At 48.3% G+C, this 24,375-nt stretch overlaps 1 protein-coding gene across 3 annotated transcripts in view; it reads left to right on the top strand.

Annotated features, from left to right (window-relative positions):
* The window catches only part of FAM168A (family with sequence similarity 168 member A), a 221,707-nt gene that overhangs the window by 180,896 nt on the left and 16,436 nt on the right, over positions 1–24,375 (top strand). For all 3 annotated transcript variants that reach the window (XM_074918970.1, XM_074918981.1, XM_074918959.1), the window contains 2 exons: positions 7,348–7,428; positions 21,171–21,296. In XM_074918970.1, coding sequence (XP_074775071.1) covers positions 7,348–7,428; positions 21,171–21,296 — 207 coding nt within the window. The remainder of the gene's footprint in view (positions 1–7,347; positions 7,429–21,170; positions 21,297–24,375) is intronic.

Raw genomic sequence — 24,375 nt, 5'->3', positions numbered from 1 at the left:
CAAAGGAAACTATTCCTGAAAAATTAAATGGCACATTTTGGAAGTCAGTGTTGTACGTGGCAATTCATTCACCCGATCACTGCTGGAAGGTTGAAACATGGGCCAAACCACCTGGGCTCTCCAGCCAAAGAGAAGCAAATCGCTTTACAAGAGTTTTACGAGTGCCTAAGCCCTGCAGAGACCTTGCACTTGTGGATGTTCAGTGCCGCATTGGCTGGTATGTTATTTAGATGCTCCTGACAGTTTTGGTTGTGAGCTAAAGCTGGAAGCTCACCCATATGTGAAATTGCGGGTGGATGGGTTATGGTAGGTGCTGCTGGCAAATGCCAAACCCTGGGTGCGCATCTTGAGTTTGGGCTGCTCCAAACCAGAGAGCTCCTTTTGAGAAGGACTCTGGAATGTGATAACCAGACCAGTTCAGCGTAACAGGTTCAGGTCACCGTATTGATTAATTTTCTAAGTACTCTCAAGTGCTCTGTCTGCTCCATGTTTTTATGTCTGTACACACCAGCTGTGCAGACAGTGGGGTTGTGTCTCCATTTCGGCAGGGCTGGAGGGAAGAAATGAGAGGCAGAGCCCTGGGGAAGGTCCCCTGAAGTCCACAGCAGTTTTTAAGCTGTCTCTTGGATGTGACTTTTGTGATGTTTGTACACCAAGGAGAGCACAAATCCAGAAACACGAGGACAGGAGGGCATGAATCTTACCGTATATCAAGGTTTATAGTGTGCTTTCAGAAGGCTCTGTCAGATGGGTGTAAGGAATATGCACAGTAGGTTGACACAGTTAGAAACATTAATGAAATCTGGGGGGAAATGTGGCCCAATCCCTGCTTGGTACCACATGTCGGTGTCTCCAGAGCTCCAGGACTGGACCCCGAAGTTTATGGAGGCAGGCTCACAGCCTGACTAAGATGCTGGTTAATCTAAGGGGGGTCTTCATTGTCACAGACTATGGTAATACTGGATCTGCAGCTTTGTCTTTTTGTAAATTCACTCAATTTTTTCAAATCTGGATTGGAGTGATATTGTGTAGGGAAAGGCTACCATCGAGAAATACCTGGAGAAGGTTGAAGAGTGGGTCCATGTGAACCTCATGAGGGTCAACAAGGTCAACCCTCCTGCCCATGGGTGGGGACGACCCCTAGTATCCATACAGGTTGGGAATAAAGGATAAAGGAGAAGGACCTGGAGATAATGGTAGATGAAAAACTGGACATGAGCTGGCAGTGTGCGCTTGCAGGCCACAAAGCCAGCCATACCCTGGGCTGCAGCAAAAGATCAAGAGCAGTGTGGACAGCAGGACGAGGGGGGGATTCTCCCCTCTGCTCCGCTCTGGGAGACCCCCCTGCAGGGCTGGGTCCAGCTCGGGGGCGCCAACAGCAGGACACGGACCTGCTCCAGCGGGGCCAGAGGAGGCCACGGAGATGCTGGGGGGGCTGGAGCCCCCCTGTGAGGACAGGCTGGGAGAGTTGGGGGGTTCAGCTGGAGAAGAGAAGGCTCCGGGGAGACCTTAGAGCGGCCCCCCAGGGCTGAAAGGGGCTGCGGGAACGGGGGGAGGGACTCGTCATCGGGGGGGTGGGGGGGTAGGGATAGGATGAGGTTTTAAACTCAGAGGGGAGATTTAGATGAGATCTGAGGCAGAAATTGTTCCCTGTGAGGGGGGTGAGGCCCTGGCACAGGCTGCCCAGAGAAGCTGTGGCTGCCCCCTCCCTGGAAGGGTTCAAGGCCAGGTTGGACGGGGCTTTGGGCAACCTGGGCTAGTGGAAGGTGGCCCTGCCCGGGGCAGGGGGGTTGGAACTGGATGATCTTTAAGGTCCTTCCAACCCAAACCAGTCTGTGATTTGATAATTCTGTGGATGGAGGTTGCTCATTTGTGGCAGATTATGGCTTAGGCATTGTATGCTGGAATCTTCTTGAGAGGAAGCAGAAAAAATGGAGAGGAGACTTTTGAATTGGGTGCTGCCCTCTGAAACTTGCTGCGGGTGTCTTCTGTAGTGCCCAGGTACTTGAGGTAGGGGCTTGGGGTGGGAGTGAGTTCAGCGGAACACCAGCTGAGCTTTCATTAGGAATTTCACGGCTGGCAGAAAAAAAAATTGGGCAGGCTCCCTGTGCCTTTGCCGTGGGGTTTTCATGTCACTTTGTCCCTTGTGCCCGGTCCTCTGGAGCCTGGCAGTGCTGACCTACAGGGTGTCCCAAGGTTTTTCCAGAGGTTGGTGGGAAGGACAAGCCAGTTTGCACCTGGGGTTGGGTATGAGGATTCTGAATTTCAAACGCCAACGTGAATGAAAGAGAATACCAAATTAATCCTGGAGAGAGCCCAGATAAACCCTTCCCCTCTATCGCTGCCCCTTTGATTCTTTAATCCTTCCCACCCTGCTGCTAGCCTTACCTCCGAGGGCAGCCCTTTGCCTGCTGACATCTCTGATTTTTTTCTCCTGCCGTCTCATTTCTCCCCAGTAATTCAGCATTTTTTTGCTGTGCTGACGTACGGAACAACCACAGCGGAGTGGTCGTGCAGTTGCTCGGTACCTTGGGACCAGGAACACGCAATTCCAGAAAGCTGCCAGGATGGAAAGAGCTGTCTTAAATGCTCCATCCAACCATTTCTTGTGTCATACAGAGGAGGCTTGCGGTGAGCTTGTGTATACAGTTACACACTCATCTGTCTTGCATGCAGGCAGTAAAATATATATAGCTGGAAATATAAGCTAACTGCTTTATTATGGGCGTTCTGAGTATAATCACAAAGGAGCCTGGGCTAAACAAAGCTGGTGGTTAAACGTATTTGAAGGCTCTGCGTGCCACTCTTTTTAAAATTTATTTCATAACCTCCTTTACTAGTGCATCTCCTAAAGGTGTGCGTGTTAAAAATTGGGGGCAGGTAGCTGGGCCTTGTGGTCTAAAAGCCATTAATCAGAAGTCGCATTGCACCAAAGAGGACAGGGGCGAGCAGAGCTGGAAATAATGGTATAGAAACATTTAGAAAGACATGAAAAATTAAAGGCGGCTTTAAAATACCTACTTGATGCAGCCCCGTGTGCTCTTTGCTTTGCCGAGTCAGTTATTGCGTCGTAATTTTTAAAGCAGTTCAGTTAGTGCTTCTCAGAGCTGGAGTGCTGTATATTTTCCTTGGGGAGAACATTAAATGAACACTGGCTTTCCTTTTCCTATTGATTGTGGAGACGATATTAAATTAAAATAAAGCAAGAAAACAACTTCTGATTTCTTCTGTGAGGAATCTAATAAATTTTGTTCAATACGTTTTCATCTCGTTTTCTTTCCTTCTGCATCATTGCTGTAATAAGGCCCCAAGCCCCAGCAGAGACAGGGTCCCATCATGTGAAGATCTGTACAAGTAGAAAGTAAAAGGATATTTTCTTTCTCTCCCTGACATTTTCATGTCTCCAGCAGGAAGCCCATGAAGATTAGCAGCACTCTTGCTGTTATTTTTGATTTAAGGTGAAGAGTCAAGATAGATGTGGCAGGAGGGGAGCAGGGTCAGTGGTAGGACCAGGGGTTTACAGGAGGTCTCTTAGAGTGTCCAGGAGGAAAATCAGAGCAGGATGCCAGACCCTTTGGTGCTGCCACCTCTCCCGAGCTCATCCCTGGTTGTTGGACCCAGGCTTTGTCTTGTACCTCAGGGGATGTGCGACATGGGGACCATCACGGGGACGGCAGCTTTTGCTTTCCTGAGGAAGCTTGGTTGTGGTCATTTGGGGGATGAAGAAGAGCCAACATAAATCCTAACGGCTCAAAACCAAATAAGGTATAAACAAACTCAAGTATTTTTAAACCCAGTGGGTTCTGAGCACTGGGAATTTTCAAGCACGTTTCCCCTGGCACAAATTGCCCCAGATTCAGCTACTTGCTTATCTTTCAGTATGTCCAAAAAAGGAGCAAACCACATTAATTTTCCTGCACCTTTCTCATCTCCATTTCCCCTTGAAACAGAAAGGACAAGTTTTCTTGCCGGAGGTCGGCACTTATCAAAGTTTATGAGATCAAAGTGGAAGATAGAGTAGAGCAGGGCTGGCTGCATCTTTTTGCATCCGAAGCTATTAAAACTTCCTGGATAGAAACGGTATTTATCTGAAATGAAATTATTCTGAAAGTGGCCATAACTTTCTTTCGGAACAACAAAAGATACCACAGTAAGCAAAATGCAGTCCTACCAAGCAGAAGTTAAACCCAAAAAAAGAGAAAGAAGACCTAAATATACAGTTGTCTCCATCTGCCTGAAATAACCATGAAGTCTTTCAATAATTGGCTGGATGGAAAAGCTTACCCAAAGCTACAGTTTTCTGTGGTCTGAAAGTGGTCTGATTTATTTCAGGCTTGTTTTTTATGTATAAACCTAATGTTGAAAATTTTGGCCCGAGTAAAAGAAGGGTTTTTTTGCTGAATTTGATAGTGTGTGTGTGCTGGTGGTAGCTCAGAGGCCACAGATGAAGCATTTGCTGTATGAAGCCACACAGGACTATGTTTGTCATGGTTGTTGACTTAAGGACTATTAGTTAAGGACTGTTAAGGACTACTGCAGCAGTTCATGGGATTCGGGACTTATATGGGGGAATTAACCATCAGTAAAGACCAGAAGAACCTCTTGGTGCCCCAAGAGGCTATCATCCAGATCCCATCCCTAGGTGATGAGCAAGGGACTTCCCAGCACCATGGCACACACGTACAGCCATTGGTTACTAAACTGTGTGACGAGGAGGTAGAACCCTGTGTAGAAACACGGTTGAGAGAATTATAGGGAAAATAGGCTTGGTGTGGTCAAGAAGTGAGCTGGAATTGGTTTAACACCCCTAGCCAGGCTGGTGAGGAGGCAAAGTGGGATCTTCAAAGTCAAGCAGGCAACGGGGAGGACCTTGGAGCGATGAATATACTGGAAAAGAAATGCTTATCTTCTAATGAAGCAGAGAGTAGGCAGGGATATTTCTGATTTAAGATCTTCATCATTAATGTTCTGCTTGCAATCACTGGATCTGCAAATAACTTTCAGAGGAGCTTCTTGATTGCTAAAAGGCTGTATATATTCCTGAGTACAATGACAACATAGTTTTATGTAGCCTAAAAAAAAAAAAAAAAAATCTGTTAAACTGCTGCTTATCCAACATTAACTACAGCAATTTTTAATTAACCTGATTTAGAAGCCAAATATATCAGTGATGAAAGTGAGAGGGTAGAACATAGAGTCATTTATTCCAGTACAGTGGTCATGATTGTTGAATTAGATTTATTCAAATGAACCTCAAAATTTTGCCGCAGTGGTCGGCTGTGTGCTGGGTGCCAGGTTTCAGAAATCTGCATGTAGTCGAAACGCAGTGAGCTTTGGGGCACGGGAGGGAGAGATTGCAATGTGTTTGTCTTGCTGCTCAGAAATGGGGAGGAAAGACCCACACTGGCTTTTATTTAATAAAACAAAAACAAAGATGGGGTGTGAATTGACTGCTAATTACCACTTTCCAGCCTTTGCTGGCAACCAGCAGACAGCGTCAGTGGAGTTTGGCATGGAAAGACTCTCCAAGGGTCATTTTATCTGCCGTTGGGTTGGCTCTGCTCTGGGACAACGGCCAACGAGATGCAGAGATAAACGAGGCAGCTTCACCACAGCAAAACCAAACTCTCCACCAGCAAAGGAAGATTAACAGGTCCCATTCGGTCTGTCGGAGGGATTTACACAGGAGCATATAAGGAGGGTTGGAGTTACTTGAGTGTTATCGTTTTCAGTTGGGAAGACTTTCCAAGAAATGGAAGTCTTCCCAGTTCTGGGGGTGTTGACTGATAGCTGGCTGAATATGAGCCAGAGTGTGCCCAGGGGGCCAAGGAGGGCAACGTAATCCTGGCTTGTGTCAGCACTGGCGTGGCCAGCAGGGCCAGGGAAGGGATCTGAGCCCTGGGCTCGGCACTGGGGAGGCCGCCCCTCGATTCCTGGGTTCAGTTTTGGGCCCCTCACCCCAAAAAGGCCATTGAATGACTCGAGCGTGGCCAGAGAAGGGCAACGGAGCTGGGGCAGGGTCTGGAGCACAGGTCTGCTGGGGAGCGGCTGGGGGAACTGGGGGGGTTCAGTCTGGAGCAGAGGAGGCTGAGGGGAGACCTCCTGGCCCTCTGCAACTCCCTGCCAGGAGGGGGCAGAGAGGGGGGATGAGTCTCTGGAGCCAAGGCCCCAGCGCCAGGCCCCGAGGGAATGGCCTCAAGCTGCCCAGGGCAGGGTCAGGCTGGCTCTGAGGAAGGATTTCTGTGCAGAAGGGGCTGTTGGGTGTTGGAATGGGCTGCCCAGGGCAGGGGGGAGTCCCCGGGATCCCTGGAGGGGTTGAAGAGTCGGGCTGAGCCAGCGCTGAGGGATCTGGGGGAGTTGGGAAGGGTCAGGGGGAGGGTCATGGTTGGGCTGGAGGAGCTGCAAGGGCTTTGCCAATCCAGATCATTCTGGGATTCTGTGAAATGGAAGTAGGGCAGTAAACAAAAGCAAAATGGGGCTCACCAAGGTGTGTGTGTGTCCTTTGTGGTCTTCATGGAGGACAAGAACTTCTAATGAATTAAGAGTTTGGTGCATGACATCTGCACTGTGTGTGGATGCACACAGGGACTTGGGTCTGCAGCGTACAGTGATTTCCAGGCCTCGACGTAGCTGGCTGCTTAGATGATTTCCCCTGAACTCCCTATGACCGCTCCGAGTGAAGATGATGAGAGCTGAACATGCTCTGCAGCCTTTTCTAAAGTACCTATTAAAACCTCGTGCGGCTTCAAAGGGTACGAGCTGCCGTGCGTGTTCCTTCCAGGTGGCCTGGCAGGTAATGGCGTCCCCCCCAGGGATGGCAGTTGTGCAGCCATGAGTGAATATGAGGACTGGCATGTTTTCATGCAACGTCTCTACCTTCCCTTCAGCAAGAAGCTCTGGTTAGTGGAAGTGCTGAGCACCGAGGACTGGGGCTGGGTGCTGAGCTCTGCTGTTAGAATGCAAAGTGCTACGATGGCTGCAAGCAGCCAGGAAAAACAGCTGTGCTGGTGGGTTTTCACAGCTGAATTCTGCGTTCAGTGTGTGTATTTTCTTAGTAGCTTCCTTCAGAGCACATTGAACATTCCTTTGTTCTGCATTCTGGTTATTGTCCTTGTTTTCTAGAGGAATAAAGATGAAATACTGATGTCATGTGTAAGTCTGTTGAGTACATCCACAGTCCTTCCTATACCCTGGCCAACTGAGAGCACATCTGTGCTTTACCTCTCAGCTGTGCCGATGGTCTCTTTGCTCCCACAGGTTGTTTATTGCTTGCCAGGGATGCTGTCCTCTTCTTTCTCTCTGTTGACAAAACTGCAATTTCTCTTTATTTTCTTTTTCTCATTGCAGGTTATCCAACGGGCTATCCCACCGCTGCCCCAGCCTACAACCCAAACATGTATCCAACCAGCAGCCCCGGCTACGCCCCAGGTAGAAAAATCTGTGTATGGAGACGAGAGCGGGCATGTTGAAGCATGCAGGAGGATTTACCTTTTGCTGCTCAGTGTACAAAACCCAGCAGTTTCTGTGTGCTTGTCAGCAAAGACTTTCCAGGAAAGGGGCGTTGTGTTAAGCTCTTCCCTTCCTAACTCTGCCATTAACTTCACACCCTCCATTGGGAATATTTGTGTTGCAAAGTACTTTTGAGCCACGAATTATATTTTAATACTAATCCCAGGAATTTTACAATCCTCATCACTGTGATACCTGTGCACTGATGGCTTTTAATATATTCTGAATACTGCTATCTCCCCGAGATTGCCTTCCCTTTCCCCCTGCTTGTCCTTCTCTCCTCCTTCCATGTCATAGATGCAGAAATGTCAGCAACCATGTCGTGTTTGGTGTCTGGATCTCCCATGCTGTGTCTTTACTGTCCCCTGCTTGCCTGTGTCACCGATGGACTCTGGGTCTGTCCTAGTGTCTTCTTCTGGCCAGCTCCTGCCCTTCACATCGCCCCAAAATAGCTCTTCCAAAGATGCAGCAAGCTCTTCCTGCCCAAACTCAGGAACTCTCCTGCCTCAGCCTTGGTGCGCTGGTTATCTTTGACAGCACCAGCTGCACTTTTATTCATAAAATCTTGTTTTCCCTTGGCTTTCCCAGTTTGGCCAGTTGTTTTCTACCTCTGCTGCAATGTGTCCACCGGGACGTATTTGTCATCTGCCTCTTCCCACCTTCCATGAAAGCTTGGCCAAGCTCTGTCCTTTATTCCCTTCTCCACTACTCCCCATCTATCTATGGGAAAACTTACTTGGAGGTACAAGGTCTTAATTTTTCAGGGAAATCTTCATTTTCCCCACCAGCCACGTGCTTTTTTGCATCCTCCATTGCAGTTCCTCTGAACCATCCTGCCAGCCAGGCTGATGGGTAATGTGTTCATCCCCCGTAGCTCAGCCCCCACCCCGGGGCTCTGCTCTCTCTGCCATCTCCAACCTTGGCAAGTTCCCCTCCATCCTTCCAGAGAGCTGGGACAAAAGTAATTTTCCCAGCCCACTGCTTTAACTGTGTCATCCCCCTCTTTGCCTCCCTCTTGCTCATACTTGTCTTTATTTACAGAAACAACGCCCACTTCATTCCTTCTTGGTGTCCAGAGCCTTCCTGCTCTTTTGGCTCAGCCAACGATTTCTGTCCTCTTCACATCTGACCTTTCCAGTCAGGCATCTCCCTTGTTCCTCCCGCTCCTCTCACTGGAAGGAGGCTTCCCCTTATCACTCACAAGACCATTTCTTGTTTGAATTCCTCCATTAGCCACGGGGTTTTTTTGACAAAACCCCATGACCAGACCGCCAAGCTCCTTCCCTTGCCTGCTGTTGAACACCATCTCTCCACATCTTCCTTCTGTCTGGTTTCCACTGTTGTCTCTTGGCCAAACACGTACCCAGCCCACGGCTCTGGTCGTGTTGCTCTGTGGATGCAGAGAAATGTCTGGATGGAGGACACACACATGTCCAGGACCTTCCTGCCTGGCCAGAGAGAGCTGGAGAGGAGAAAGGCAGCAAAGCGTGTGGGTGGCATGAATACAAACCCATGCCCCGTCCATCACTTTGAGGTTGAACACCTCTTCTGCATGAGGTGGGGAGATGGGGGAATTGTTCATAGCCAAGGGCTGCCAATGGTAGAAGATTCACATAGGTTACAACAGAATGTAAATTAATCTGAGGAGCTGCTGTCAAATGACTCCCAGCAAGAACACATTATTCCAGAAAAAGGAGAACCTTCCACTCTTTTTAAATCAGAGAAATAACTCCAAAGCAAGAGTCATGGAGTAATTCCCACCTGTCCACAAGGAGTTGTCTTCACCACAGCACAGACTAACGAAGTTCTGTGCTTAATGAGGAATCTTTGAGTTGCTCTGCTAAGTCAATCACTTACTTTTTTATGCTTTTAAACCCAAACTTGGAAACCCTTATAGATTTTTTTTTCTTTTTGGAGTTGAAGACTTCTCTGAGGCCCCCACTCAGGAAATAATTTAAGTGAAGTCAAACCTATATTTAAGGACTTTACTGAAAACAGCCCTTTGGAAGGACTGAACGATCTTGAGTTTGTAAAGTGCAGTTAAGTTCTCTGCTTTCAGCCAAATTACCTGGGGGATGGGAACCTCTTGGCATGACAAAGTGTGGTAGAAACCCAAGGGCTAAGTAGCAGTTTCAAAATGTAGAATCATGGAATCATATAATCACAGACTGGTTTGGTTGGAAGGGACCTTCAAAGATCATCGAGTTCTAATTCCCCTGCCATGGGCAGGGCCACCTTCCACCAGCCCAGGTTGCCCAAAGCCCCGTCCAACCTGGCCTTGAACCCTTCCAGGGAGGGGGCAGCCACAGCTTCTCTGGGCAGCCTGTGCCAGGGCCTCACCCCCCTCACAGGGAACAATTTCTGCCTTACATCTCATCTAGATCTCCCCTCTGAGTTTAAAACCTCATCCTATCCCTACCCCCCCCCCCCCCCCCCCCCCCCCCCCCCCCCGATAACGAGTCCCTCCCCCCGTTCCTGCAGTCCCTTTCAGCCCTGGGGGGCCGCTCTAAGGTCTCCCCGGAGCCTTCTCTTCTCCAGCTGAACCCCCCAACTCTCCCAGCCTGTCCTCACAGGGGGGCTCCAGCCCCCCCCAGCATCGCCGTGGCTCCTCTGGCCCCGCTGGAGCAGGTCCGTGTCCTTCTGCTGTTGGTGCCCCCGAGCTGGACCCAGCCCTGCAGGGGGGTCTCCCAGAGCGGAGCAGAGGGGAGAATCCCCCCCTGGCCCTGTGCCCCCCCTGCTCTGGGTGCAGCCCAGCACACGGGGCCTTTCTGGGCTGCCAGCGCACGGGGCTGCCTCACAGGCAGTTTCCACCCCAGCCCCCAAGTCCTTCTCCTTGGGGCTGCTCTCCAGCCCCTCCTGGCCCAGCCTGGGTTTGTGCCTGGGATTGCCCCGACCCCTGGGCAGGACCTTGCCCTCGGCCTTGTTGCCCTCCCTGAGGTTCAGAGGGTCCCCCCTCTCCAGCCTGCCCAGGTCCCTCGGGATGGATCCCTTCCCTCCAGCGTGTCACCGCCCCACACAGCTCGGGGTCGGGGGGAACGGGCTGAGGGTGGGCTCAGCCCCACTGTCCATGTCCCCAACAAAGATGTTCAACAGTGCCGGTGCCAACCCCGACCCCTGAGGACACCCCTCGTCACTGCTCTCCACTCGGACATCGAGCCACTGACCACAACTCTGAGTGTGACCCCCCAGCCAATTCCTTACCCACGAGTGCTCCATCCATCAAACCCACGTCTCTCCAATTTAGAGACAGGGATGTGGAGACAAACGCTTTGCACAGGTCCAGGTTGATGATGTCAGTGGCTCTTCCCTTATCCACCAGCGCTGTAACCCCGTCGTAGAGGCCACCAAATTCACCAGGCATGCTTTGCCCTCAGGGAAGCCATGTTGGCTCTCACCAGCCCCCTCCTGATTTTCCATGGGCAGCAGCACAGTATCCAGGAGGATCCACCCCAGGATCTTGCCGGGCACAGAGGTGAGACTGTCTGGCCTATAGTTCCCTGGTTCTTCCTTCTTTCCCCTTTTTAAAAATGGGGGTTATGTTTCCCCTTTTCCAGTCAGTGGTCACTTTATGAGATTGCCATGCCTTTTCAAATACAGTGGATAGTGGCTGGGCCAATTCATCTACCAGTTCCCTCAGGACCCACAGATGCATCTCATCAGGTCCCTTTAGATGGTCTTGAACTCTTCAGGTTCCTTAGATGGTCTCAAACCTGATCTTCTCCTACAGTGGGCAGTTCTTTGTTCTCCCAGTCCTCTCCTTTGCTGTCTGCACCTTGGGCAGTGTGGCTGGAGCCCTTGCTGGTGAAGACTGAGGCAAAAAAGTAATTGAGTACCTCAGTCTTCTCCATATCTGGGTAACCAAGTCTCCTGTTTTTTTCTGGAGGGGGCCCACATTTTCCCTAGTCTTCCTTTTATCACTGATGTATTTATAGAAGCTTTTCTTGTTGCCCTTGAAGTCCCTGACTGGATTTAATTCTGTTCAGGGCTTTGGTCTTCCTAACCTGATCCCTGGTTGTTCAAACAGTTTCTCTGTGTCCCTCCCAGGCTACCTCTCCTGGCTTCCTTTTTGTGTTTGAGCTTGTCCAGGAGCTCCGTGTTCATCCACGCAGGCCTTCTGGCGTTCTTATCTGACTTCTTTGTTGGGATGCATCACTTGAAGGAGGTGATGCTTGAATATCAACCACCTTTCCTGGGCCCCTCTTCCCTCCAGGGCTTTATCCCATGGCACTCCCTGAAGAGGCCAAAGCCTGCTCTCCTGAAGTCCAAGGTAGAGAGCTTGCTGCTGCCCACCTCACTGCCCTGAGGACCCTGAACTCCACCATTTCACGGTCACTGCAGCCAAGGCTGCCCTTGAGCTTCACACTCCCCACCAGCCCCTCCTTGTTGGCTCCTCCATCACTTGGAGAAGGAAGTTGCCATCAACGCATCCATTCCAGGAACCTCCTGGATTGCTCGTGCCCTGCTATGTTGTCTCTCCAACAAGATATCAGGGTGGTGGAAGCTCCCAATGAGGACCAGGGCTTGTGAACGTGAGGCTGCTCCCATCTGTCTACGGAGGGCCTCATGCGCTCCATCTTCCTTGGTTGGGTGGTCTGTAGCAGCCCCCCACTATTACGTCACCTGTCCCTGCCCTCCCTTTAATCCTCATCCATGGGCTCTGCTGCTGTAACTCTTATCTGGAGTGAATTAAATAAAAGGAGCTATAAGAAAAGGAAATCTCCTATTTAATAGTGATCTTGAGATCTTGTTTCCCAGAGAAGCTGTGGCTGCCCCCTCCCTGGAAGGGTTCAAGGCCAGGTTGGACGGGGCTTTGGGCAACCTGGGCTAGTGGAAGGTGGCCCTGCCCGGGGCAGGGGGGTGGAACTGGACAATCTTTGAAGGTCCCTTCCAACCCAAACCAGTCTGTGCTTAGAACATTATTTACTAGCTGTGGTTTTTTTAGGCTGTAGTGTGTTATCAGAGTGTTTTCTTTAAGCAATATGGTCACATAGGTCAAGTGCAAGAATTGGCAGTGTCTGAACTGATTGGAAAAGCATTTCTGAGATCAGAACTGTGCCTTTTTTCACTTTTTTTTTTTTTTTTTTTATGAAAAAGGCCTGAAAAAATCTCTTGCTCACCCATTTCCAAGCACACATTGGAGATGAAAAAATAATATCTTGCCCTTTGTTTTGACTTCATGGCTTTTTGGTTGGCCGAGATGTTTATTCTGAATGCTTCGCTGCCTCAAAAGAGCTGCAGGATTTTAAAACTTCTGAATAAAGCCGCCTTTTCAGCTAAGTGTTCAGTAGTCATCGCAGTGAAATAGATGCTTGTGTAACAAGCACAAAGCTGGACTTTGTGGCAGTCTTGATAAACCCTTTCTCCTCTGAATTGCCAAGTTTTCAGTCTCCTAGTTGTCATAAAATCAGTGGATCTCCAAGCTCGGGAGCTTTCCAAGGCTGATGAAGCAGGAATGAGGGTTTCATTGCCAAAAGTTCTTGGTGCTGTCTTTGCCACATCACAGTTTAAATTCACTGTTATTTTGCAAGGTTATTAAATAAAGCCATTTACTGCGGATGATTCTGTAAGGGATCTGTTGTGTTTTGGTTGGGTTTATGTGCTTCTGATAGGGTCTTTCGCTGCATTTCTTCCCACTGAAAATCTTAACGTGTGATATGAAACAAGTTTTGTTCCCCTAGATGTGTGCTGGCCATCCTCAAATTCCCCTAAAGGATATAACACTGAAAGAGTAAAATGAAAAGAGCTCCACAGAAAAAAAAAAAAAAAAAAAATCCACAAATTTACTAATGGCTTGTCCTGCCAAAGACTGGCAACGTCCTCCCTGCTCAGCCAGGGATGTAAATACAGCAGTGTTCCTGTGTATTGGCCTGGACATTATGAAATGTCACTTGTCCCCAGCCACTGTTTGTGCCTTGCTGGCAGGAGCTCTACCACTGAGTGAGGAGATGGCCAAGGGAACACCCAAGTGAGAGGGAGCACCAAATTGCTGCAGGGCAAGGAATTTTTGGGGCATCTATCTTGCTTCTTGTACATCTCAGACACCATCCTTGGGAGGCTGGAGTTCCTATTAGAAAACAAATGGAAACAACCCCCAGAAATGCTGCGTTGCTCTCCAAACAAAATACTTTTCTTTGCAAAATCTTTCTGAAATCTACACGTTCCCCTGGAAAGATGTTATTTCAGCTCAGTTTAATTTTCCAAATTAAAAATAAGAAAGTAAAACCCACTAGGAAATACTAAAGTATTTTAAATAGCTGCAGCAATTGCCACATTTAGGGAAGATTTGGTTCCCTTTAGCCCTATAGACATTAGGTCTCTAATCCTTCCAGCCCAGGTCCCTCTGTGTTCAGTGGAGAGAAAGACATTTAGACCATCTTTGGGGAAAAATTCCCCGTGGGTGCCTTGTCTTTCCTACCAGGAGAGCTTGAGATAAATCCTGCCTGGGATGTCCTTCATGCTCGTGAGGAACAGGAACCCAAGGGAGGGTTGTAGATGCTCTCTCAAGTAACTCTGGTACATAGTCAAGATACCCTCAGAGAAGGAGGATGCTGTTTTATGGGATTGTTTTCTTGGCCTGGGTCAGGGTAGTAGGAATAGATTGAGAAATGTGTAAAAGTGGAGGTCCTGGAGTGGGCTGGAGGACAAGCCTCCTCTTGAATAAAGTTGCTTACACTCACAACAAGAAAAAGAAAAAAAAAAGACGAGAAAGAAGTGGCTGTCCCAACCCAGACAGCGAAGAAACAGTCAAGAAGACCAAGAGAGAACAAGGAAACACAGGGATAAGCCTGGAAATTGGGGTTTGCAGAGGCAGGCAGCAGCGAGCCCTTGGACACCCCTTCTTGAGCCCCATCATTCCTGCAGTGGCACCTACAGCCTGTGTCCTCCAGCCAGCAGAAAGGAGCCCCCACGCTCAGCCAGGGCTGGGTTGTCCATCCACCCTTGGTCTCCCTTCTCTGAAAACAGCCAGATCGGCCTTCAGAAGTTTCCTTGTGATTGTTCAGTATGGAATAATCCGCCCCAAACCTTGTTAGTCAGCGGCTTTTATAAGCACAAAACCACGAACACTTTGATTTTTCCCTACCTTTGTCCTGGTGCCTGTGGCTGTGGGTGTCCCTCTTTCATTAAAGATGCTTAACCTCCCCCGTGCTTTGATTCTTGCTGTATTTTATTGCTACAATACTTTGCAGCAAGCAGTTCTGCAGATTAATTAAGGCTTGAATTACTGATTTTATTTTTTTTTTTAAAGCAATGCAAATAATTGTCTGTTGCATTAGATTTGCATGATGTGAAAGGGGAGACGAAAACCCTGGTCAATCTTCTTTGTGCCAGCCAGCCTTTTGTTCACTCCCCCGATGCTCCCTTCTGAAGTGCAATCCTAATCTTTACCGACTTGCTTTCTCTAAAAAAAACCACCAAACCCTCTGATCATTTTTGTCCCCCCTCACCAGATCTTTTTGTTACTCAGCTTAACGTTCAAGCAAGAAAGCCTTCGCAGCCATCTCGACATTTAAATTTCATTTCTCTGTTTAGGAGTCTTAAAAAAATGCTTTTAATAATTTCCACATTAGAATTCTCCTAATGCCCAAAAAGCTGACAGGTCATTTTGTGTTGAGAACAAAAAAAAAAAACTTTCGGTGTGTAAGACAACACAGCTAAGCACTAAATTACCGAGGAAATGGTGAAGATTAAAATTGGTGCTTCTCAACCCAACTTCTGTGCAGAAACCTCCATCCTCCCCATAAACGGTCACGCAGCTCTTGAAATCAATGCAATTTAATATCATGGCAGGGATTTTTTTTTTCTCCACTCTTTGGAGATTTATCTTGTAGGAGGCATGGTTCAGAGCCCTCAGCTTCTTTGTGTGCAGCCGGGAGGAAAGATGTTTCCGTGGACGTGGCTCAGGCCAGCGGCTCAGGAGCTGGGGGTGCACAAGCACCAGTTAGTGGAGAAAAAGCTGGTGTGATTCTGTGAGTGAGGACAGCACCTATCAACATTATCTTTAGAGGCAGAGCAAAGGCTACAGAGGCAATCCTGACACAGACAGTTCTTAAATTTACAGGCTTTTTTCAAGCTACTTGCAACTCCCTGCCAGTTTCTCTTGATTGATGCTTTTTGATTCTGCCTCAGGCAAGATGCCACATTAACAACTCTGGGGAGCAGGCGCAGGCTCAGGACCTCCCAGCATTGCACCCACTGTCAGTTGGTCACTTCTCTATGGAAAACAGGCTTCGAGGAGAAGTATGAAGAATTTCTGAGAGACAACTAATGCAAAATGAGATCCATAAAATATTCCAGCCGTGGGTACATGCGACAGAGCAGGCAGTGTCCTCAACTGTGTTAAATGGAACCGAGTTAAAGTAATACTGTGGTTCAGTGGCTGAGTTAAAAACCAGTCATCTGTATCGGTACAGAGAGCGTTTATTCAAATTGAATCAGTTGCTGTCACACAGGAGGCTGGAAATAACCCCGCTGCGGAGAAGAACGTGCTGCTGAGGTTCATGCCGTCCATCAAACACACTGGGAATCAGAGGGGATCAGCTTTATTTTTAAAATCTTTGATTCTGAAACAGCAGACTAATTCTCAGTGTATTTTTAAGGCATTTTAGATGTTGAGCCTTTAGCTGCCTCGCTGCAGAAAGAGATGCTGTATGTTCCCCGCAGAATTGCTGCTCTCAAAAGCATCCCATCCACTGACAAGGTTCTTCTGTTTCAAGCCTGCTGGGTTGGGAGGGGGGGTGGTACCTGCTGGCAGAAATCCTTCAGAATCACTAAAAAAGCAATCATAAATGGTTTCATCTGCTTGGATATCTGATTCTCCTTATGTGGGTTAACCAGGCAAACGTACCCTTTAATATGACTTGGAATCGAGGTTGAAAAGGATGGGAAGAACATCCTTTGCTTGTGACTGCTAAATCTGTGGGTTGTATCTGAAAGAAGCTGTTCTGTACAAGCTTGGTCACCCTCTCTAGTCCACCCTGAAGGTGTTCCTCAGAAAAGCTCTCTCTGATTAGGTGGCTCTTGCCCCAAATCTTGTCAGTTTTTCGTGGCTTCCCTGCAAAATCTTATCAAGAGATCAACCACCAAGCGAAGATGAAGCCTGCCCTCTGCTCCTGCCTTTGGTGTGGTTCACCCCAAGCGAAGTGCATCGGTGGTGGTTCATTTTCAAAGTCTAGTTTTCAAATACCTTCTGCTTAAATGCCATCTCTTTCGTCCTTGATGTCCTGCAAACACTCACACTACAGTCCCTGATGCCACGCTCACGCTCTTCTGTTGGCCTCATGGTTGCCAAGACCCTGGGATCCACATGGAAAATTAAATTATTTAGCACCTCAAACTTTGTAATTGCCTCAATCAGAGAAGCATAAGGAGGCATGAAGAGGAGCACAGAGAGGTCTAGAGTCCTCTTGGTCCAGGAACCAGTCTTGGTTCCTCCCTCTCTGTGTCTGGTTCCTGTTGAATATTTGCTGATGTTGGAGCACCAAAAGGATGATAAATTCTTCACCAGTTTATTTCAAACCAACCCTTCCCAAGGCATAGGTAACAGCCAGCCACTGCACAGCTTGCAAAGCCCAGCTGAAGGAGGCTTCGTCAAGCAAGGGAATGAATTTCTGTCTATCCCAGTTCCTTGAAACAACACAACTTTCTGCCTTGTGTGATTTTCCTGTTGCATTTTTCCACAGTTGTTAGGAGACACAAGGCAGGCTACAGGATCACTGCAAAACACCAGCATTGCAAACTCTGATGCTTGCAATAAGCCTGGTTATTTAGGACAGTGTTATTAAAAAAAAAAAAAAAAAAAAATCCTTTCAAGTATGTAAAAATGAGCACCTAAAATCACTCTACTGCAGAGACACGAGGCAGGCCAATTTAAAAAAAAAAAAAGAATGTCTTCATTAAGCCTGGTGCATGTTCCCTCCCAGGCATTCTGTCTTCCTGAGATGGTTGTTTTGTTTTAGCCTCCTTCATTAAAGCATGCCTTTTTATTTTCCTGAAAGTAGGGCACACACTTTTCGCATGGAGGCTGCTTAACTGCGTTTATTAATAATGCAGGGGAGAATAATGCTTTGTATCCATTACTTTAGGGCCCCTACAGATATTTCTAAAATCAGCCTCGGAATTTAGGGATCTCTGTGGGGATGTTGTGGGACAGGGGGGAGGCTCTGATCCCCCATTCCTGCTTCTGGGACCTCCCCGGAGAAACATTGCTCTTTGGGGGGAAAGCATAGGCATCGTTTTTCCCCACGTAAGTGCTCTGAACCATCCTCTGTAGGTGCCCAGCGACTATTCAGGGACATCAGTGGGTCCCCTAAGCTGGGTGTCTCGGGGTGAGTATCCTGTAGAGAGCCTTGCAGGGCTTTCTAAGAACAAATGCTCCCAGTGTTTTGAGGCACTCAGGCACACAGCAATGGGACTGCCTGGGGAATTAAGCTAATTGCAAACTTTGTACGAGGCTCAAGGCCATATCCATCACAAGTTAAGTTTGGCAGAGGGAAGTAAGAAATATATATACTATATATACTGCATCATCTGCTTCGTCCTTTTGTTGCAATTCTGTACCCCAGCTAATTCACGGAATTTTCTCAGGCACTTCTGATTCATTTTTTTCTCTTTTCCACTCAAGATACGTCCTGAACATTACCACGTTGGCAGGGAGACAGACCAGTCCCAGTGCTGCAGAGACCCATGCTCAGTTCCCACTACTAGATTTGCCAGAGATCCAACAGATAACAAATAAAAGCTCTTTATTTCTCAATGAATGGCACAGGCAAGAGACTAAACCAAATCCAGAAAACACTGGTGGGAGATAAACCTTAAATGATATTAGATAGTCATGGCTGGGTTGTAACCTCTGTGAATTGTAGCTTTTGCAAAGGACCAGGAGATATTAATGTTCTTAGAAGCTTCCTTGGTTCACCTTTTGTGTAGTTTTAAGTGATGGATCCTCCAAAGATCCATGATTTAATGTAAAGAGCAGGCATAGCTATGGCAAGCTCCCAGATATCTCAGACCCAAATTACCTTGATTTTTTCGTAGGTCTGATGTGGAGAGGAGAAACTGCAGAGGAAGGATTCATATAACATCTAAATAAATTGTCTCATCAGTCTTGGAGATTAAAACCTGTGCAAAATCCAGAGACAAAAATGAATCTGATTTTAAATAAAAGCATAAGTGAAAGACTGTTTCTGTCCCAGTGCTGGGAGTTAGCTCTCCAGTGTAATGTTCAGGAGTGCAGTGTACCATGGAAAATAAAGCAAGGTGGTTTGGAAATCCTTAATAACACGCAAACCTTTGGGAGAGGGCACAAGCTCAGAGCAGAACGTGATCAGTGCTCGAGTGGAGGAGAAATTTCACCTTGAATCTCTCACTTCCCACAAACCTCCTGGTTTTCTCTTGGAGAAGGTGAGGAGAGAGGAGCACGTTTCCACATCTCCAGTAGCAGAGCACCAACCAACCCATAAACATCTCCACACGGCTGGTGATTACCACGCTGTCCAGGAAAGCAGCGCTGCTGGGTGTCCTCCACGCTCCTATATTTCTGTCCCACACTAGGAGAGTGGTCTCAGGAGGTTTTGGTGGCCCAAAAGCCCTGCAGCAGTGCTTCTCTGCTCTCTCTGGGCACTGGTGTCCAGCCACTAGGACCTGCACTGCAGCTGGTGCGGGCTGTGGCACCAGCGCTGATTCCTCTTCGGCCTCCTCAATCACTCGTCCCCAACTTCCAGCCCTGTGGCACTCCAAATTTACAGTTTCATCTTCAGAGATGTTTAATTAAGAGTCTGAGCAGACATGGAGGGATTTGAAACATCATTCCTCTTGCCTTTGGGCTGCAGAAAGGTTTACAAGCCCTGACCAATTCATCAAGTCCCTTCTGTGGGGCTTAGCGCCGAACCCCTTGGGGGTAGGAACTTGCTTGGGAGAAGGAGTTACGAAGTGGAGCTTTAAAATATCTTCATGTGTGACTCCCTTGGGGCCAACAGGAGGATAAGGAACCCACCACCTTCTCCTGTGGGCTGTGATGTCCCTCCCAAAGAGCTCCTCTTTCTGTTCCAATCGTCTTTGTCCAACCTTGCCTGGTTCTGCTCTCAGAAACAATTCCCTGCCTACAAAGTCACGCCTCCATCCTACCTTTTTTATCCAAATGTCCTTTTTATTCTCTAGAGATATCTTGAGTTGGCTTATCTGACCCAAAATCCTTTTACCACATCTCTGGGGAAATCATACCTGTCTGTAACACCATCTGCACAGGGAGAAGGGGACAACAGGGACATACCTTGACCTCCAACCTTCTAGAGATCTTGGAGAATCCAGTAATTTGGTGTAGAGAGAGCATGTCAACAGTCTACCTTCTGTGATCACAAAAAATACCTTTAAAGAAGCCACAAATTGGTGATTTTCTTTGATTCCAACAGCAGCATCGTTTTACCTCCTTCACCCTCCACAACTTCACAGTGAGGTCTAACCACTAAGCACTTGCTGAGGATCGATCAACCCTCACTTGGTTTTCTTTCCTTAGTCGCTGGGTGTGTGAAATACATACTGCAATACATGGAAAACCTGGAGCTTATTTCTTTTAGAATGACAGCTAAAGGAGCTTGTTAAGCTGGTGAGCAACGAGCTGTAATAACTGGCCGAGGCTTTCAAAAGATGTATGCACTCCATTGGGAGGTGGTGGGACTTACCCAAGGATGGCGTGGGCAATTATTTGAGATTAGTCTGGAACAAAAAGTTAGGACGGGTCCATAGTTTCAGGGGAAAAAAAAAAAAAGAAGAAAACCAGGAAAAGACCTGTTAAGCCTTTCTCAGAGGCACCAACTTTGGGAAGGAGCCTGGTTGTAGATGTGCTCCAGAAAGCCTTCGGTGTAACGGCGGTTCTTCTTCGATGAGAGTTGGTGCTGTGTTTGGGTATAAGCCAAAGGTATAGCCAGTGCTGGTTCATCATGCAGAGGTTCATTATGGCAGTTAGTACAAGACCTTTTCCTCTTTCCGAAAATTTAAGACCCACAAAATGACTGCATTCTGTTGGTCCCTTCTCAAATCCCACAAGATTTGGCTCTTGAGATTCTTCTGGATTATTTTACTTGGCTTCATAAATACTTTTCTGCCAACTGGGATACAGGACAACCTGCCCAAAGCCACTGCTTCTGCTCACTGTCCTTCTCTGAGTTTCTAAAGACCACCCAACGCTGTGGTGGGGTGGTCACAGCAACCGTTACCTTGTCCACTGGTGGTACCTGCCATGCAAGCATCTCAAAGAGTTTTACTGTGAATAAAATACCTTGCACACCCAGCTCAGCCTGTTTTCTGGCTGGGAAACACAAGGCCAAGGAGGGCTGTTGCTGGTCCCTGGGCACAGAGGTGACCAGTGGTACCTGGGGAAGGATGGTCACATCTCCCAGGCGTAGATCTTCACGCAGGTGGCTTAGATCAAAAAACCAGTTGTTTAGGGTAGGTAACTGGTTTGCTGCAATGCACTGGGCAAACCATCCCTCCATGGGGAGCAGGTGGGGCGAGAGGAACCACGGTGTGAAATTCCTACGGATAGTTTGTCCTTAAAAGGTCGGGGGGGAGGGAAGAGAACAGGGAAGTGGTTCAAGTGTGACAAAAATGCGGGAAGTTGTATCTTCATTGCTCTGTGTGACACCTCTTCTCTGTCTCCACTCAAGCTACACTTCTGATGAAGCAAGCCTGGCCACAGACCTCCTCCTCCTGTGCCACGGAGGGCACCTTCCACCTCCCGGTGGACACCGGGACCGAGAACAGAACTTACCAGGCTTCTTCTGCAGCATTCAGTAAATAAAACCTTTTTTTTTTTTTTTTTTTTTTTTTCCTGGGGTTTTACTTGGTTGTTTTGTGCCCATTTGCCTCCCCTCCTGTGAGTTAGTTGGGGATGGGGTTCTTTGGGATCAGCCTGTTTGCAATGAATGGGATGGTTCATGTCCATGCGAGTGTCTGTGTGTCCTTCCCTGGGTGCTGAGCCCTGACACAGGTCAGGGGGCTGCAGGTCCTGTGGGTGCTCACTGGCACCTTGGAGCAGATCCATCACCTTCTGCTGCCAGAGCTGCCCAGTGGGAGCGCTGCTCTGCTGCTCCAATTCCCTTCTGGGATGAAATTTTGCAGAGCTCTTTGTTTTTTTCTTCTGAAAATAAGGTAGCATCCCTGCTCCTTCCTGTTAAAATGTGTTGAAACCATGAAGGAGCTCAAAAAGGAGAGCACGGACCCTCCTAGTGCTCCTTCAGAGGAGGAAGTCAAGTGGAGGAGGGTGAAGGCTTCTCTTTCAGCTGAGCCTTTGGTCCCCAGGAGCAACCTGAGGTTGTTTGCAGATGTATATCTGCAGTGGTGATGCTCTGTGGTTGAGCAGAACAGTATGCATAGAAAAACGAAAGGGAGGATATTTCCTATACCCTTAAAAGTGAGAGAATGCCAAAAAAAACACCCCATGATATTCAAGGAACCCCGCTGAAATTCCCACCTTTTAACTCAAACTTGCTGAGCAAGAGGAGATGATGCTGCTTAGGGATCCCAGTCAAACAGGCTTTTCCAGGCAGAGCCTTGTAATCTCATCCCTAAGAGGCCAAATAGTGCCTCCAGGAGGGGTGATAAACTCCCTGATAAAGCTTCTGGTGCTTCCCTTGGTATGGGGGGTGTCCCCTGCCCCACTGCTCTTTGCCTGCTAAAGCCAGGGCACGGCTAGTGTGAGGTGTTCTGCAAGCCTGAGGTGAGACCACTTCTAGGTTGAAAAATGCATAATTAACCTTCCAAACACTCCTGGGACCTGGAGAAACTCCCAGTTGTATTTGGAGAAAAAAAAAAAAAATCTTAAAGTGACATTCTACAGGCCGTGTTTGCAAGGCTGGGACCTCTGGGCCCAATGCACACACATGGGTTGAAGTGTTCCTCACCATCTGGCTGCTCCAGAGTCCCTTTTTGTGCTAAATTAAATCGTTTACAGCATGAAATGAGAGGAAGAAATACTGGGTTTTGGTTTTTGTTTTTTTTTGTAAAAAGAATTATTAAAAATAAACCTATTAGAAGCCTTTGGGAGACTTTCTCTTTGGAAAGGGTCGTCCCTACCATTCTTTGGGGTAGGGGCTGTATGTCTGGCACGGTGCATGTGCTTTGTATCACACCTAATTTCACGCCAGACCAGATTTGACTGAGTTGTACGTGTTTGGAAAATCTCAGCTTGTAAGTAGTAGAAACCTAGATATTGTTTGGCAAAATTCCCTTGGACGTGATTTCTCCTCCCCCTTGCGTCTCCGGGCTGGTGCAGGTGAGACTCCTCCCTCGAAATCAGAGAGGGCAAGAGCAGGTACTGGGGTAGGAAAGGGTTTGGAGGCAAAATTTGGCTGTGACCATCCAATGTGGGTGATAAAGGAGATCAATAATGCAGACTGGCCTCGTTTCCAGAGAACGAGGACACATTTAATTTAGAAATGAAATTTAATAGATAAAGCCTTGAGGTTTGATTTGCAAAGATGCTTCAGGCTTATAGCTGTGGTTGGCATCACTGGAGCTCTGCTGGGAGATGCCATCTCAAGCACAGGCTCTGAAAAATCAGAAGTATTTTCAGGTTGGGAATCCCAGATTGGTTGTGTCCTGTGGCTGGAGATGGGTGAGAGCTTACTCGTGAGCATCAGTGAGGTGTCAGCTCTGGATGGAGAAGAGCTAAGGAGAAAGAAGCCTGGGAGATGAGTCCTTCTGTTCCCAGGGTGAAGATTCCACCCCAGTACAGACTGCAGCCACACACTGAACAGGGATAAATACAAATAAAGATGCAATAGCTGCTCAGTACTTCCCCACATCTGCACCAGTAAGATGGAAAAGATGCTGAGGGCTCCACTGGGCTGTGAACCTGCAGTGAAAGACCATGGCAAGACATGCATGAACTCAAAGGCTGGGTAAGAGCTGGCCAGGTGGCTTCATCCTGGCCTTGGCTCCAGTGTGAGGACATGCCTTTGCCTTTTGGCTTTCTGTCCTTTAATGATGGCTCTCCAAAGTTTGGCTTTGCCTGAGGCGTTTTGCTTTGTTGCTTAGATGCTCCAGTTGAGATCGGGGTGTCATAGACACAAAGCTTTGCGTGTGGTAGTGAGCAAGGTTATAGATTTTTTTGGTTATTTTGCCCCAGAGGCTCCTGTTTGCTTGTCTGGCTGGTGAGAAAAGTAGTGACAGTGACAACATGCCAGGGAGGAATTTGGCAGAGGCAATTCAAGTCTTCCAGGCAGCTGCCTGTACTGGTGCCCATACCATGGCATCTCCCCCTGGGCTGTCCCCATGCTCACCTCTCCAGAGCTGTTCCTCCAGCCCCCTGGGTGCAGGGAAGGCAGATGGACAATAAAGCCAGGAAAAAAGGCTGGAGGAGGGTGAGCCAAGCTGGAGGGTGGTGGCAGAAGCAGGACCAGACACCCAGAACCAGTCAGACTGAACTAGGTCATGCAGCCATGTAGGACAACCCGGAGCTGCTCACAGCTGCTTACTCCTGCCCTTAGAGCGGCTTCCCAGGACTGAAAGGGGCTACAGGAAAGGGGGGAGGGACTCTTGATCGGGGGGGGGGGGGGGGGGGGGGGGGGGGGGGGAAGAGGTATAGGATGAGGGGGAATGGTTTTTAAACTGAAGGAGGGGAGGTTTAGATGAGATCTAAGGCAGAAATTGTTCCCTGTGAGGGGGTGAGGCCCTGGCACAGGCTGCCCAGAGAAGCTGTGGCTGCCCCCTCCCTGGAAGGGTTCAAGGCCAGGTTGGACGGGGCTTTGGGCAACCTGGGCTGGTGGAAGGTGGCCCTGCATGTGGCAGAGGGTGGAACTACACGATCTTTAAGGTCCCTTCGAACCCAAACCATTCTGTGTTTCTGTGGTGCATCCACAGCTTCTCTGG

Source organism: Athene noctua, chromosome 1 (assembly GCF_965140245.1).
Source record: "Athene noctua chromosome 1, bAthNoc1.hap1.1, whole genome shotgun sequence".
Taxonomy (NCBI): domain Eukaryota; kingdom Metazoa; phylum Chordata; class Aves; order Strigiformes; family Strigidae; genus Athene; species Athene noctua.
Note: the sequence above shows the minus strand (reverse complement) of the source record. Positions and strands in the feature narration are given on the sequence as shown.